The following is a 17,433-nucleotide window of genomic DNA, read 5'->3' on the forward strand; positions in this document are numbered from 1 at the left end:
AGAAGGTCTGCACACACAACCAGCTTCCAATAACGCTAAAAACACGTTTTTCAAATCTACAGGAAGTGTATGTGTAACTATTGTATAGCCACATTAAAGCAAAAATATAATGAGCCTTTATTCAGAGGTAAGAGCATTAAGAACTATTATTTGGATGAATTTAGATACCCATGGTGCAGAAGAGCTTGAATTTAAATATAAGAGGATGAACCATCATCAAACACATGCGCACTGATAATGTAAATTACTGAGGTCATTAAAAGATTTTAAAAAACTTGAAAGAGTGAGATTTTCTTAATTAACGTCCAAAGGGACATAGTCCCTAAAAGTTTGAGCCCTTAAAGTTTTCTCATACATATGTGGTTTATGCATATTTCCCCCTTTACTGCTTTGGTCAAACCTCCAGTGGATTCTTAAAACCAATTCCCACAGCAATGCAAAATGGGAAACAAAAAGATACTGCAATCATCATAATTTTAATTAAAAACTAGAAAGAAAACTAAATCCAATTAAGCTGTAAACTGAGAGGCTACCACACAAACAAACACATATCTGTTGACAATTAATGATAAAGCTTTGAAACTGCCACTGTTTGTTCATTTAAATATCCAATTAAACAGACAACTTTTCCTCCGACTCTGCTGACATGTCAAGACCTAAAAATTGAGCTTGAAATGAACACCAGCCAGTCGTCTTCTAACAGTATACTAGTATTTTTATTTTTTTGCAGACCCAGCTTTACCACAGGGACCACTGAAGTTGACTCTCATGTATTCACGTTGTAATATTTGGTCTTACCGGCACAGACAGAGGATGGCGCTCCCTGTGGTGAGGGCGATTAAAGACAGACTGTGACCAAGAGTGTACAACGTCTGCACGACCACGTAGAAGACCAGCTGCAGACACAAAGAGAAGAGAAACAGCGTTAGCAGTCTAATTATCTTTATCATAACAGTATCAGCAACCCAGGCTGTCCAGGACTTTGGACCTTAGAGAAGATATTTCTAAGTCTTATGAGCCTGGAACTTTCCAAGTAATGTCAAATTAGCAAAACAGCACAGACTGATGTTACTGTTTATTGTGCCTATACTTTGGTCAGTTAAGGGGTCGGCTAGTTTTGGTACTGAGTTGATATTGACTCAACTCCATCATAATATCATTAGGTTATTACATTTACTGTTGTCTCCTCAACACTTCAGCCACACTAGTGGTACGACTCTATCTAAGATGTCTGTCTGTTGGAAATTTGGTACAAACATTTATTTATTCCTCAGGTTGATGACTTTGTTGATCTCTTAACATTTTGTGGAATGCCACCATGAGGTTGATATTTTAATTTGTCCAATAACAACAACAACAACAAAATTTATTTCGGTTCTCACACATAATTTTCCAAAACAAAAAAAGGAAAACGATGAAAATAAAACGATATATACATGCATAACAACTGAAAAAGGTGTAGACTGAAGCCTATGCTTACTGTGCTTACCCTTTTTACATAATTATCTAATGAACGTCACTTTTCTCTCTTTTCAAAATAAACGTACAGTTACATAAAAAAAAGGAAAAGAAAAATTTCCAAGATGTTCATACATGATTACAGTGGTACACATCTCAGATATTATTTCAATATTTGACATAAAGCATACACAAATTAATCGTATTGAGTTATATAATTATTTATCATCTTGTTTTTAAACATTTTCTTAAAATTACAGAGTGAAGTACACAATTTTAATTCTTTGTCACAATTATTCCATAGGTTTACCCCTTTAACAGATATACATCTATTTTTTATATTAGTTATTGCTTCTACTTTTTTAAACATATACATTCCTCTTAATTTGTACTGACTTTCTCTAATTTCGAACAGCCTCTGAACACAATTCGGAACTAAATTCTTACAGACTTTATACATGACCTGGGCAGTATAAAGGTCAACAAAATCAATAAATTTTAAAGCTTGTAAATTAATATATAATATATTTGTTGGTTCATAATAGTCAGCCCGTTTTACAGTCCTTAATGCTTTCTTTTGTAGCATATATATTGAATTTGTATAAGTTTTATATGTATGACCCCACACCTCCACACAATAAGTAATGTATGGAACTATGAGCAAACAATACAATATATATAATGATTTTTGATTCAAAAAATGTCTAAATCAATTTTAGACATTTATTTATGCTAAATAGAATACTAAATGGATTTAGACATTTTTGTCTTTTGATTATTTACATGTGATTTCCAGCATAATTTATGATCTATTATAACACCTAAGAATTTATATTCATCTGCTCTTTCTATTTCCTCATTACTAATCTTAATTTTAACATTACTATTACTTTGTCGATTGCTAAATATTATGAACTTTGTTTTACTCAAATTCAATGAAAGTCGATTATCATCAAACCATCTTTTTAAGGCCATCAGTTCGATTTCAACCGTATTCAGAAGCTGTTCCAAACTTTTTCCCGTACAGTACAAATTTTTGTCATCAGCAAACAATATAATTTTTAATATTTTAGACACTTTACAAATATCATCTATATACAATACAAACAATTTGGGACCTAACACCGAACCTTGTGGAACACCACAAGTAACTTTCATTAGATCAGATTTAATGTTATTTATTTGTACGAACTGATATCTATCCTCTAGGTAACTTCTTAACCAAGAGAGGGCTTTCCCTCTTATTCCACATCTCTCCAATTTCCTCATTAATAAAGTATGATCAATAGTGTCAAAAGCTGTTTTTAAATCTAGAAACACCCCCACAGTATATTCATTATCATCCACAGAAGTGGAAATCTCCTCTACTAGTTCCATCACTGCCATACAGAGGTCGACCTATTTCCTCTAAAGCCATACTGATGTTCATTCAATAGTTCAATTGCTTATCTATAAAATTGTCAAGCCTGCGCACGAATAATTTCTCTAAGATTTTTGAGAACTGGGAAAGCAGAGAAATTGGTCTATAATTGGAAAAAAGATGTCTATCTCCATTTTTGAAAATAGGATTAACTTTTGCTATTTTCACTTTACTTGGAAATATACCTGTTACAAAGGACTGATTACAAATATATGTAAATGGTTTTACTATATATTCTATAATATTTTTTAATAATGCCATGTCAATATCATCACAATAAGTAGAATTTTTATTCTTACAGTTATTAACAATATCTAGTATTTCCGTCTCATCAGTTGCCTTGATAAATATTGAATGTTTATTACTAATAATATTTACTTCATCAACCCTATCCCCAGTTTGCTGTTCCACAATCTCTTTTGCTAGTTTATATCCAATATTTACATAATACTCATTAAATTTATTGACAATGTCATTCACTTCATTTAATATTAATGCATCATCATTTACAAAATAATTTGGGTAATCTATTTTTCCAGTATTCTTTTTGATTATACTGTTGAGTACTTTCATGTTGCTTGATTATTACTCTTATACCTGTCCAATAATTTATGATAATAATCTTTTTTGCTAAATCTTATAATACTTATTAGTTTATTTTTATATCTTATACTTATATTCAGCTTGTTTTGTTCTAGTTGTTATAAATTTCCTATATAATGCATTGGTTTATGTTGGTTTATGACTTGTAAAACCAATTGAAAATCCCAATAATTAGCAAATGTTTGCATGCTAACATGCTATGGTAAGATGATGAACATGGTAAACATTATACCTGCTAAACATCAGTGTTAGCATTGTCACTGTGAGCATAAATGGCATTTAGCTCTGAGCCCACTGTTCCTGGCTACCAACATTGTTTCAGCAATACTGTCAGGTGCACATGTACTGTGTGCAGCCCAATGCAGCGTGCAAAATAATCAGTGACAATTGAAAATATAAATGCAATTATCAACTGGGTTTAATACAGTTTAATACACTTTGTTTTGATTTGGAACAGAAGTATGTGTACGGGTAAACAATGTTGACTTAACCTTGACATCATTTAAACATATCATATGTCAAAATGTAGTTTGTACGAAAAGTAGTTTCACTTACTTTCAAGTTCTGTTAATATGTTAATCCAAACACACAAAATATGTGAGAACATGGATTGCTAATGCATGTGTACAAGTTAAAAACAAATCCCCCAACACCTGCGGTGCTCCGTAGAAATTATAGGTCAGAATGCTATGAAATTTGGTCTGGCCCCCATATGATTAATTGTTATAATTTTGGTGACCCCCTGTCCTTTCCTGTAGCCCTGCCATTGGTCAAATGTTGCTCTTGCACATGAGGAATCTCAGCATCTAAAGGGCAGATGCACTGAAATGAGCAAATTCCTTCTCCCCAGAGGATAAACTGAGCTAATGAGGTTTCCTCTGACACAATGAGGTCATATTTATATTGCATTGTCTACGGTCTGCAAGCTTCACACCTTCAGTCTTGTTTGTATTTAGATAATGTTCAGCCAGTAGCAGAGGATGGAAATGTTGGGAGCAAATTTAGATTCTAGCCAGCCTTACCAACATGCAGTATCCAACAAGATCACCAAACTGGTCCTGTCCTCCCTTTCCACTACCAAATAAAAAGATTTCTCACCACTGTACCCACACCCATAACACTTAACTGGAATGTAATCTCCTGTTAAACAGTACAAGAAAAACATGGGCCTCCTTGCACTGCCAGCGAAGCTCACTGATTTGAGCTGAAGTAAATTGAGAGGAGGAAGTAGTACCACAGGAGAGAGAGAGAGAGAGGTCAAGAGAGATAGGGAATAAGAGATGGAGAAAGAGAGAGACAGGACAGCACAATGGGCAATTCAGCTGTGCCATCCGTGACCCAAAACGAGCCAAACAAGTGAACAGGAGAGAGATGCAGTTACACAACAGCAAACAGCCAAAAAAACGGGAACTCCCAGGATGGGAGAAGTTTTATTTCACAACTGAGATATCTTCGGTCTGAAGATGCAACAATCGAAAAATGACTAATATCCTAGCACCAATCAGGTTCTTCATTGACACAATGAGGTCTCCCATATAAATCTAGACAATTTAATCATAAATTATATAATTTCAGATGGAGAAACATCTCTCAGAGGAGTTTGTTTTAAAACATGGTGTCAACCAAATGTAAGATATTTTCGAAACATTTTTTTACCATATACTGTATTTCTAAATGAAAAATCATTCGAAAAATATCTCTGAAATCTAGTGGATTCAGTCAGTAAAATATTTTCTTGCTGCATAACCTAGATAAAAAGTCAGAGACTTAGTTCAAGATACATTCTCTGAGGACCATGAATGATATTTAGGTCTGTACATTAAAATGTCTTGTAATATAAATTTTACTCAGGAAATAAAAGCTGATTCAGAAAACAAAATGTTCAAGAACTTAAAGAGCACCAAGAAAAACAAAAAAGGAGGAGTTTGCAGTTTGTCTCCTTTCATATGAATGTATGTCATGTTTTCATTTTACGAGAAATAAAGACTGATCATAGTGACATTTCAGATAAAGTGAATATAGAGTTAAACTTCCAATAAAGAGCAGGTATCAAATAGTTGTTTTGTGTAGAAAAAAAGCCATTTAAAAATATATGAGAATTATCACAAAGAAGTTGAAATATTATATATTATACATGTTACAAAATAATCACATTTCTGAGAGAAAATCTCAGTCTCCGCTCTCATGTATCATTATAAATGCATCATTATAAAACCAAATGTTTCCAGTCTGATTTTTTTCATCATTCTAATGGAAACTTTCTATAATCTGGCTTTCTATGTGTCATTGATTGATTTTTTTGGAAGTACAACTGTGTTGCTGAGTTTTGACTAAACTGATCCAAACATATGTTTAGTTTTGTTGCACAAATGTGTAATAAAGGCTCATTATTCTGTAAATGTTAAAAGCAAGTGTTGTGTGGTTCAGAAAACTTACTGGCATGAAGAGCTGAAGATAACAGATAATTTCCTTTTAGAAACTGAAGCAGAGATTTAAATCTGCCAATAAATGGCTTGTGTGTGTGTGTGTGTGTGTGTGTGTGTGTGTGTGTGCGTGTATTGTTATCTTGCTTCCTCAGATAAAGGTGTTATGTGTTTGATTTCCTCTCCTGAGTTATTTTTGTGAGAAAATCAAAGCGTGTTTGTTTGACAAGAAGCTAAAATACATGTGACATCAGATTTTCAGTTGAAATGGACAGGTCCCATCCTGTGTGAGAGAGATGTGCCTGATCCCATAAATCATCCTCCCTACTCAGTTTTCAGTCTCCTCTCAAAATGTGGATTTAGCCCTTTTTAGACATTCATTGTACATGTCACTAACATGTCTAAATAAGGGCCTGAGTCACTTTTACATAAAAGTCAGGACAAAGAGAGAGATTAAATGCACACCCAGTTCTGCCATCTAAGATCACTGTAATGTAATTATCATTTAATTATCATTACCTTCGAAACAAAGAGAATAAAGTCAGTTTCAATAAAATAACCGATGCTGTCACTACTTCAAGTAGTGACACCTCTCCTTGTCACGCACCAGATGCCAAATATCATGCCAGAATTGTGGCTGAATAAATCTGTAGAAACTATGTCTGAATGACAAAAAGCCATTACTTTAATAGATAAATCCACCAATGTTACATATTCCTTGTCTGAATTCTTAAAAGGGCTTTGGTGTGCAAGATGCAGTAGATGTGAAACCCTGCCTTCTAAAATGTGCATTTTGTTACATGTTTTCTTTGTATTCTTCTTACATGAAATAGAAACATGTATGGTGTGAAATCCTTTAGATACAATAAATAGAAACATCTGTGTTGTGTAACAGTGGTTTGGTTTCTCCAGCTGGACAGCATGGTTATGGCTAAAATAATTACAATCTTGTACGTAGGGCTGTGCGATATGACAGCTATATATCATGATATATATCATTTGACGATAGAAACACATCTATCATTTTATGGTTTATTTCATTGTGTTGCAAATTCAGTACTTTACGAGGGGACGAAGCTTTGCACCGTGGTGAAGTTAGTTTTACACAGACATCTGCGAATATCTAAGGTGAATTTAATATCCAACTAAATCAACTGTAAATGAACCTATTTATTTTGCTATTAAAGAGTAAATGGAGATGCAATAAAGGAAAATATGATATTTTTATCCTCGCCTCGGTAAAATCTATATTTTAATAGCAATATCACCATCAAAACCAATATCCTTTAGATTATAATGTAACTGAATTTCTTCTAATACACCTGGAATACAACTGTAACTGTAAATTTGATGAAAAACAAAATACAACAGCTATTACTAGGGGTGTGACGAGATTTCGTACCACGAGATCTTGTGTGATTAAATTACGATTAAATGACAATATTTCTTGTCAGGTAAATAGATGTCTCGCGAGACTCATGCAATCTTCATTTTTAACTTGCAAGCTACACATTAAATTTCTCACGCAGTGAGACAATTAAATACAATTATAACTTTTAAGATAGACGCACAGAGCAAATCAACTATGCCCAGCTGATGCAACATTGGCATACGCCCTGACAGTAACCAAAGTTGTGAGTCCAGACAGCTGTGTTGAGTGGTAACGCAGCTGGCAGAGTTTTGCAACATAAACAACATAAAAACTGAAGCACAGCTTTGCTCTGTTTGGAATTGTGAGCTGCACTTTTTCTGAGCTGCTGCTTCTGCTGAAGATAGCATGTCTTAGGTTTGTGGTGAGATTTCTGCCTGATCACAAGTGTTTCAGTTACTTTCAGTTTCACATGCAGCATGCAGTCCCAAACTGCGTCGGTCAAACGGTCTGAAGGGGATAACATTACTTCCAGTGGATCAATAACGTAATGCACAACAGAGTAAAGGGCAGGTAGACTTTTCATTAAATGATGCTGTTATTCTCTTGTTCTGGACATGTCAGAGAACACAGATATGTGGGAGGGATTCTGAATGTGCAGAAAGTTTTGAACATGAGTAGAAACCTGCTGAAACACAGGAGCTATTAAAGTCCAGGAGTTTCTAACTGAATTAAAATGAAATAATTTATTATTGAAGTGAAAAGGGTAAAAGAGGTTACTTCCCCAAACAAAGACACAAAAGACAAGAGAAGACTAAATCATGACTCAGCAGGGATGATATTAAATAAGTTGATCTACAGGAAAAACAGATCTGAAAGCAGCACAGAATGACTGAGAGTGGCACTGACTTCTGATTCTGGTAGAGTTAGGCTACAGAGTGTTTAATGCTCACATTTTTTTATATAATTCTTTAGTAAAGATTTCTTAAAAATAATGTTAAAATCTTGTCTCGTCTCAACCTCGTGAACACAATCTCGAATCTCGTCTCGAGGGTTAAGTGTCTCGTCACAACCCTAGTTATTTCACAAATTTTCAATTACAGGGCTATAAGTTCTATCTCTTCGTATTGGGCAGACAAATCATTTGATATATTGAATGTCTGTGTAGCTTCGGCGGGTTGGTCCTTAGTCAACGATAAAGACCGTCTGTTCCAAAGCAACACTTCTCTCCTGCAAATTCTGGCGAGAAACGAAACTTAACAGCTCAGAGGTATTGCACAATACAAAGATGTCGGCCTGAGAGCTAGTTTATACACAGAAACAACAGCTGTTTGTGCACTGAAATCAGCAAAAACAGCAAAAGTAAATCAGCAGTTGTTATTGTATGTGTGTTTGATGTTATTGTTATCCGGCTAATAACTAAGTTTAGTGATTTGAGTGATATGAGTTACACAGCTGATCAGAGCTGGAGGTGAGCTTTCTTTAGAGTGGTCGGATGGTGGTGTAGGATGACATGAGAGATATCTGGATGTTAATAACTGCAGCCATGTGCAGTGATTAGAGAGCAATTTATGTTGTGATGTAAGTTCATTTAGATGATGTGTGTTTGGTATGGATAAAAATGGTTGGTTTGATGTTATGGCTTCACAGAGGTGTGTGGCATGCATAGGGTGACAAAATACTTGGATTTCTCATTTGCATTTTGCGCAAAAATCAATCGTCCTCCCCCGTACCGGGCAATTCCATGCTTAACAGGTTTTAATAATAAACAAACATGGAGAAGAGTGAAGTTTACTCATAACTGGATAATACAAAACAGGAGGACTCAGACCATGCAAACAAAAATGAGGACTTCATACCAAAGAGAGAAGTCTGTTGTATGGAGGAGCCACGCAACATTATTCTAACCATTACAGCCATAATGTGTGTCAGGTAACTTTTTATGGCTTGCTCACAGACATTTAGTTTACTTTATAGTTCACCAAGACATACTGTTGTTGTGATGTTAGCTATTGCAGCAGGAGAGTTGTGTTGCAGACTGGAGCTCGTATGTTTACTTTGCAGCAGCAAGTAGCTAATCCACAACTTAGCTAACGTTAGTTACATTACTTGCTGTGTCGTTGTTCACTCTATATTATGGTATTTGTCCTGGTGCTTACCCAACCTTTATAATGCAGAGAAAAATCACGAGTTCATAATATTTCATTGAATTTATAAATGCTCTATATCAGGATATATATCATTATTGAGATATAAAATTGCCTAATTGGGATATTACATTTTAGTCAAATTGCAAAGCCCTACTTGTAGGTGTTTGAAGAATAAGTTCAGTTACTACTAGGGGTGTTACAATCTAGTCCCTCAAGATTGAAACCTGACGCCTATTCTTGTCAGGGGAAAACTTGTCTCATGAGACTCACACAATTTACACTTTTCACACTCTGTCACGCCATAAATTCATTTTCTTGCCATGATAGTAATCAAGTGAACCCCCCTCTCACACTGTGAGTCGCAGCCAGTGTGTGATCGAGTTTCTTTAATTTCAGGTCAACTAAGTCACTTTACAAAGGAAAAGTCTGTCCAACAGACGCTGCAGCATTGTCCTACCACTGCATCTGTTTGTTTAGGGAAATCTATAAACTATGAATATGTCATTTCTCCTATGTCTGAAATATAAATGCTCAAATTCATTAATTGTTTTGACAGGATTTTATGATTCTTGGGCCTTTCACACAGCTATTGAAGTATACCAGTAATTCAGAGTCAGCAAGATATAAATGCATATCTTCTTCCTTTGTCTTTTACAGTACAACAGCTGAATGTGGACCACTTTGATCTGACAAACAGGGAATATTGCTCCAGATCTTTTGGGTGATTTTTAATGAGAGGGAGACCTGCTCAGACTGGGTGGCAGGAGAAAGAAAAAGCAAATCAAGATGAGAAAGAGAAAAAGAGGAAAGTTAAAGAAACATAAGTGGATGAGTGAGAAATGAGGAGACAGAGCAACAGAAACTGGCAAGAGAGACGGTGACACAGTTAATTTAACAAGCACAAAGACCGATTCAGAATAATACCAGTCGTGACCCAAACTGAACCTCAGCAGTGAAAGAGGATGGGAGCAGCAATTATCGCCGTCAATACCAAACAAGGCCAAACATTCTCCTCACCATAAACTCTTTCTTCTGCTTCCCCGAACTGTTTGGGAAGAGGAGGAATCACAGCACACCCAAAATACTGGACACAACAGAACAAAAATGGAGTGTTTAATTTATCATTATCAAGGTCACACAATACATTTGCAGGCTTTTGTAATTTGTGATTATCCAGAGTATGGTAATATTCCAGACATCCCGGTCAGCGCTGATTTGATGATGTACAGGTCAAAAGACATGAAGATGTCTTTTGGACTGAAATTGGTTGAGAAGCAAAAGTTTGTCATACATAACCTCTTTTAGCAGCATTTAAATTACAATTTTTCCCTCCCCACGAAAATCATATGTGGAGAATTCCTTTCTAGACAACTGTTTTGGCATTCTGAGAAACAGTTTAGTTACAGTTACAGTTTAGTTTTAATGCTAAATTGAAGGCTAATGGCGTTTCCAAGTTTTTTTTTTTATTGAGTGATAAAAAAACAAGCTGGGGAGCTTGCATGTGCACACACACACACAAACACACACACAGATTGCTCACATTTAAACATGTATCACACTACTGTTGGGCATATTGACCTTTTAAAGATGCAGCCCTTCACCACAAACCAGTGTTAATTAACATCCAACCCTGCAGGCTTCGTCAATTACAGGCCACTAATGGTCAACGTTATGTTGCAGCTCTGTTTTCCTGCTTCACAGTCAGAATTCATTAGTGTTCAAATGAAACACTGCTCTTACATTTACCGCAACAACAATAGTCAGAAAAGCAAAAGACGACAGTGCAGACGTTTACTGTACCTTGTCCTGGCTGGTGTCAGACCCACACACGCTGGTGATGTTCGGGAAAACATCCGACCATCCCGCTGACGTGCAATTCCTGCTTATGTTACCTGTGAAGAAGAGATACAGTAATTAGCTCTACACTTCACTGAAACTGCTGTTTTCAAGGTTCAAGAATGAACTTTAAACCTGAAGTATTACTTTCTTTTCTTTCGGTTTGAAACATTAAACAGCAACATGTCTTTGTTTTGAACATGAGTGTTAGTTTTTACATATGCCTTTGGTCTGGGAGACCTGGATTAAATTCCCACAGTGACACTTTCACCAATGTGTCGCTGAGCAAGATACTTAATCCGTAGCTCCAGAGACGTGCGACCTCTGACATCCCCTTTCTTGTTTATGCCTGTTGTCGCTAATTTGCATCATACCTACATCATACTTGAATTTATATCTTTTCTATGTTCTATAGACAAATTAACAATTTCCACTTAATTTAACACCAACCTGACAGAAAATATACAGAAATGATTTTTAAAATGTTTTTATTGTAAATAAATTCAGGCATCAATTGTAAGTCACTTTGGATAAAAGTGTCAGCTAAATTATTATTATTATTATTCAAAAATAAATACAAAGTAAATCAGGATATGAATAAAGGTTGTCAAGCTTTTTGGCTCTGGGGAACATCTGACTACACCACAATTTGACGCCAGCCTTTTTAGGTAAATCAATGATTACTATGATTTTAATAACTATTGTCAGTGACTGAATGTATTCTGAATGGAAACAAGTCAAATGATTTCATGCCAAACCTGCAATAACGAAAAAAATGTATTTGAAGCAGTCGACAGTGCTGTGAATCCTTTGGGAGATTTCACATTCAAACATTCAAATTACACAAAAGGTACAAAAACAAGATACATAACAGATACAAAAATATAGAGACTTCATGTATTCTGAGACCCTGTCACACAACACATTGTAGTCTAAGATGAAGTACTACACTTTGCGTTAGACTACAATGTGTTACTAAAAACACTGCATGAAGCTCAGTAGCACTCAGTGTGTTTCACATGAGTGCCATGTCCACTAGGCAGTGAACTCCTGAGGGACATTTTATGGGTGTCCCAATGCCAAAATCGCTGCATTGCACTGGAAGTTCACCCCCCTTGGAAATTCCCAGAATGCACTACAAAAAGCATGGATCATCTCTAGCTCACTGACTGGAAGAAACATCACCACACTTCTGCCTCGCTACACTCTTAACAAACCCTCTTCACAGGGTAAACACAGCTGAAGCTAAGAGAACTTTTTAATGGGTAACAGTGTTTACATGTAGGTGTTCCAGTTAACAAGTAGTGATGTTAATATTGTTGCTAATGGTACTATGACCTGTGTTTACCTTGCTTGGTGTCTGTGGAAAATCCCATAAGAAACAGCAGCAGGGAAGAGGTCTGACCAAACTTCCTTTAAAAATGTACATATTGTTGCAGCTTCATTATGTATGTCAGTGTCACTGGTTTGTGCAGGTCATTCTTAATTTCTTTAAATGTTCTAGAGCACTGAGTGGCAGTTTTGGGAGATGTAGATTCTGTATTTGTTGAAGACCATATATTCTCACTTTTCTTTTTATGATGTTCAAAGAAAGCATAGCACCTTGATAATTAAACAATATGGCAGCTTTATCTTAAGGCCATCAGGTTTAGTTATTTCAGCTTCTAAGAAATCATGATTATTTGTTAGTTTGGTAGGGTGGATGGCTCTACATACTACATTAACCCCGAGTCCGATTGGATAACAAATTAACTGTTGTTACAAAGCCTGAGGTGTGAATGACAATAGTAAAACATTTAGAGTACTTTTTTTTTTGTTTTAATTGTTTGTTAGTAAGTTCTAGAGGTAATTGTATTTTAGTTGAGTATTTCCATTTAATGCTACTTTATACTTCTACTCCACTGCTCATAAGAGCACAATATTCTTTTTTACTGTACTTCATTTATCTGACAGCTCATTGCTTTCAGATTATAATTGTTGATAAAAACATATAATAAGCTTGTAAAATACAATACACTGGTTTCCAAAACATTCTGGCTTGTGTTTCAAAAAGAAAGGTCTAGTCTGGGCCCCTGGACATGATGTCTAGATGTCTATGAGGCCCAAAAGTATCTATTATTTCACAAAAAAACTGGACCAAAAAGTTGTGTCAGAACTTTGTTTTTTCTTCTTTCATCTGACAACCCCTCAGATTTATGTTGTGACCCACTGAGAGGGGCTGACCCCTTAATTGGGAACCAATGGATTACCTAATTGTAGTAACTGAAATTAGATCCACCTCAACCATCTGTAACAGTTACTCACACAGAACTGCAGTATTAAGAATTTAATTGTCACAACTCCACAAATGGGGGAGTGACAGCCTGTGTGTGTTTGTGTGTTTTGATTTTGAAACCTCTTATATCACAGAAAATAAGGCAGTGTGAAAGCACCTTCTGTTTACTGGGAAACCTCTGAGAGCTATAAACTGTCTTCACCAGAAAAACAATAACACTGGTTATTTGTTCAACACACAAGCAACATTGATTTGGACAAACAAATCTGTCCCTAGCCTTAAACAAATCGCTTTAATTGCCTAAACTTAATCAGACAATAGCTGTATCTGTGGCACATCAGAGTCTCATGAGTCAACGTTTACAACAGTCATATGGGTTGTGTTGGAGGGCACTAACAAACGTTTTTTGTCATTTTGGTATGAAGAGCTGCAGGCTTGATTGTTGATTCTCATTGGGATTGGCAATACTAATAACATTGGACATTATTACATTTCATGGCATTTGAGGTTAATGTGGAGAAAGTATTGCATGTATAGCTAAGAAAAAGTAAAGGCAAAGTAAAATAAAGTTTTAGGCTACTTTGCAATAATTGTATTGATTCAGTATTGAAAAATAAAATAATCCTAATCCCCCTTTAGGGAAAAAGCCTAATTATTTCTCAGTTTCTCAGCATTTTCATGTCACTATTTGATCCAGAAAAAAAGTCTTTACTGTTTCTATAAAATATGGTAACCTTAGGGGGTTTGGATCTATCCTAAACAGGGAAGTCTCAGAGTCTGAGCTTTGGCTCTGAACAAGCCTCTGGGTGCTTACACAATGTTTAGTCATCAATGTAAATTAGAGCATGGCTCAGAGTGGAAATCCAAACTGCCATCTGGTCACTGGCTGGAAAAATTGTATGGATTCAAATGAATCCACTGCACACATTCACAAAGATAGGCGAAAACTGAGGGGGTGAATAGTGTGAGGTAGAAATAGCCTGTATTATGTCAAATCTTGCAATTAATTACGTATTTTGATTACATGTCATTTCTGATACACAATCTTTTGATCAAAATGTATGTGACTAACATGTAGGACAAGGGATTTTGAAGATTTACAGTAAGACAGAGGAAGCCACAGGCAAACCGGCAAACAGGCAATTCTGATTTTAAAAAAATGAAGAATTAGAAATTCATTAAAATTAAGACAACATGTCTTCTCAGAAACGGCAAGAAATGTTCATATTGTTCTGAAGTGACAGACTAGCTTCCTTTATAAGACGTGTGTGTGTGTATATCGGGAGGTAACCAACAGATTAAGATTATTTAATTTTTCTGAATCAATACAATTATTGCAAAGTAGCCTAAAACTCTTTTTTTAGCTATACATGCAATACGTTCTCCACATTAACCTCAAATGCCATGAAATGTAATAATGTTAGTAGTATTGCCAATCCCAATGAGAACCAACAATCAAGCCTGCAGCTCTTCATACCAAAATGACAAAACACATTTGTTAGTGCCCTCCAACACAACCCATATGACTGTTGTAAATGCTGACTCATGAGACTGATGTGCCACAGATACAATTATTGTCTAATTAAAGCGATTTATTTAAGGCTAGGGACAGATTTGTTTGTCCAAATCAATGTTGCTTGTTTGTTGAACAAATGACCAGTGTTAGCTCTCAGAGGTTTCCCAGTAAACAGTAGGTGCTTTCACACTGCCTTATTTTTGCTGCTCCGTATGAAAGGTACAGAACTGGAAAGGGGAGGGTCAGATTTGATCCGCTTCTAAGCCAGGAATGTTGGTAGTAACAGACGGAATGAGGTGTGTGTGTGTGTGTGTGTGTGTGTGTGTGTGTATGTATGTATGTATGTATGTATGTATACACACACACACACACACACACACACACACACACACATTGTATAGACATTCATCTATTTTCCAGAGTATTTTAAAGGACATCTCCATGTCCATGTTGGCTGAAAAGCTGAATATAAGTTCATTCTAACCATACGTTCAAAAGCTCCAGGACAGCTACAAAATATATATGGTATGGTATTTATCCCAGTGATGCCGTATGCGTTAATAGCTCTTACAAGAATCTATTGCTGCTCGTAGATCTCTCACTTTACTGATGCTTGTATGTTGTTCCTCAAATGTAAGTAGCTTTGGATAAAAGCGCCTGCCAAATGAGTAAATGTAAAATGGACCTTGTTGTAAAGCTGGTCAAGAATTAATTTTAAACCTCTTTTCTTCTGGTTTAAACAATGCTATGTATATTACGGAATCCCATTTGTTGGATTGACCACTTCAGATGTAAAACACAAACACACACACACACACACCAAGTGTTTGACAATACATTGTTGATCAGCTTGAGTCTGCTCTCTCTACTCTCTTAAAATTTCCTGGATGATTTTTAACCATCAGTTATGCTGAGGAAAATAATACTGTAAATGTCTTCATCTTCCTATTTTTATAATGAATGACATGAATAAGTACAAAATAAATATACAAATATGATAATATGTCTACATAAATGAACAACTAATCAATAAATATCAATAACTAATTAGTGAATAAGTAACCTACCATTTCTGCCGAATAGAGTCTTGAGGACTCGGGGACAGGGGATGGTGATGGTCTCTCCAACCTCAGCTTGCTCCCAGCATGCTATGTTGTCCCATGCTCCTTTGCATAATGACTCTGTCAAAACCAAAGCTTCATGAGTACATTTTCACACAGAAATGTTACGAGTAGAACAGTCTGTTTCTATTGCAGGTGCACATGTTAAATATATCCAGATGTGTTACTGCTGTTGACGGACACATCTGCTCTGGTGTGTCTGCAAAATGCACACACGTTCTTAGGTGGCAATTCATTATCGCTGCGTGTACTGTGTGTGCTCTTTGTCTTACTGAACATATGAATATATACAGTATATCATATAAATTCAGAACTTTTAAAAGGTTACATTATTAATATAAATGTATTCTACAGCCTTGGCTCTTTCTATATGAAGTATTTTTTTTGCCTAACAAGTTTAGTTTCTCTTTTACAGTATAGTTTCTGGTATATTTTGCTTTTGTGACACATCAGACATTTTCACATGTAGCAGATAATAAATAATATTTACTAAGCCCATTAGTTTCTCGAAAGTATAGTTGAAGAGTATAGAGTTCAAATGGCTCACAAGTGCAATACAGTTCAATGTTCATTATTTGCTGGCAATTAAACTTAATTAATTTCCCTTATTTATTATTTGTTAGTATCCAAATAATGTATTTCTGGAAGTAACTATATCTTATTTATACTCCTCATGGTGCATTGTGGATTTTCTGTTCCTGAAAAATTGCACAGGATGTCTTCGAAGACATACATATGTAGAGGATTTAGATACTATCAGAACAGAACGTGGCCCTGAATGAATACAAAACTCCCACCACCCTCCAGAAACTGCCTCCTAAAATAGATCTCCGAGCTCTTCAGCATGAGCCTTAATGGGTGCAAAAGTGCTGATGGCAAACTGAACAGTCAACAAGGCTTTTTAGCGATAGATGAACGGAGACAGTTTGCTTGGTAAAATGTAGCCCTCATCTCCAACATCACTGCAAAAGAAACACAGCCAGCCAGCTACCGGAGCATCAGACCGTGAAGAAAAAAACTGCTAAAAAAAGAAACCTATTAGTGTCAAGTCGGAAAAAAATAACATAGCCAGAGGACATGAGTAGCTAAAGAAACCAGCGCGATTTCTTCTTTTTTCAGGGGCCTGTTTCTATTTTGGCTCCTATAGAGTTTGAAATGTATTCTACAGTACAAACTGGATGATACCTGCACACAATAAAAATCTCCCATTTTAGCTGACAACTTCATCCATATCCACAGCGACTTATAAAACTGAAGGATTG

General features: G+C 35.7%; 1 protein-coding gene across 1 annotated transcript in view; it reads right to left on the reverse strand.

Annotated features, from left to right (window-relative positions):
- vipr2 (vasoactive intestinal peptide receptor 2) overlaps positions 1–17,433 on the reverse strand; it is a 72,481-nt gene that overhangs the window by 15,588 nt on the left and 39,460 nt on the right. Inside the window, exons 3-5 of the mRNA XM_038717282.1 lie at positions 16,118–16,231; positions 11,224–11,315; positions 799–896 (exon numbers count right to left, since the gene is read on the reverse strand). Coding sequence (XP_038573210.1) covers positions 799–896; positions 11,224–11,315; positions 16,118–16,231 — 304 coding nt within the window. The remainder of the gene's footprint in view (positions 1–798; positions 897–11,223; positions 11,316–16,117; positions 16,232–17,433) is intronic.

Source organism: Micropterus salmoides, unplaced genomic scaffold, assembly GCF_014851395.1.
Source record: "Micropterus salmoides isolate LMB-PRFRI ecotype aquatic unplaced genomic scaffold, ASM1485139v1 Ms_hic_scaffold_14, whole genome shotgun sequence".
NCBI classification, from domain to species: Eukaryota; Metazoa; Chordata; class Actinopteri; order Centrarchiformes; family Centrarchidae; genus Micropterus; species Micropterus salmoides.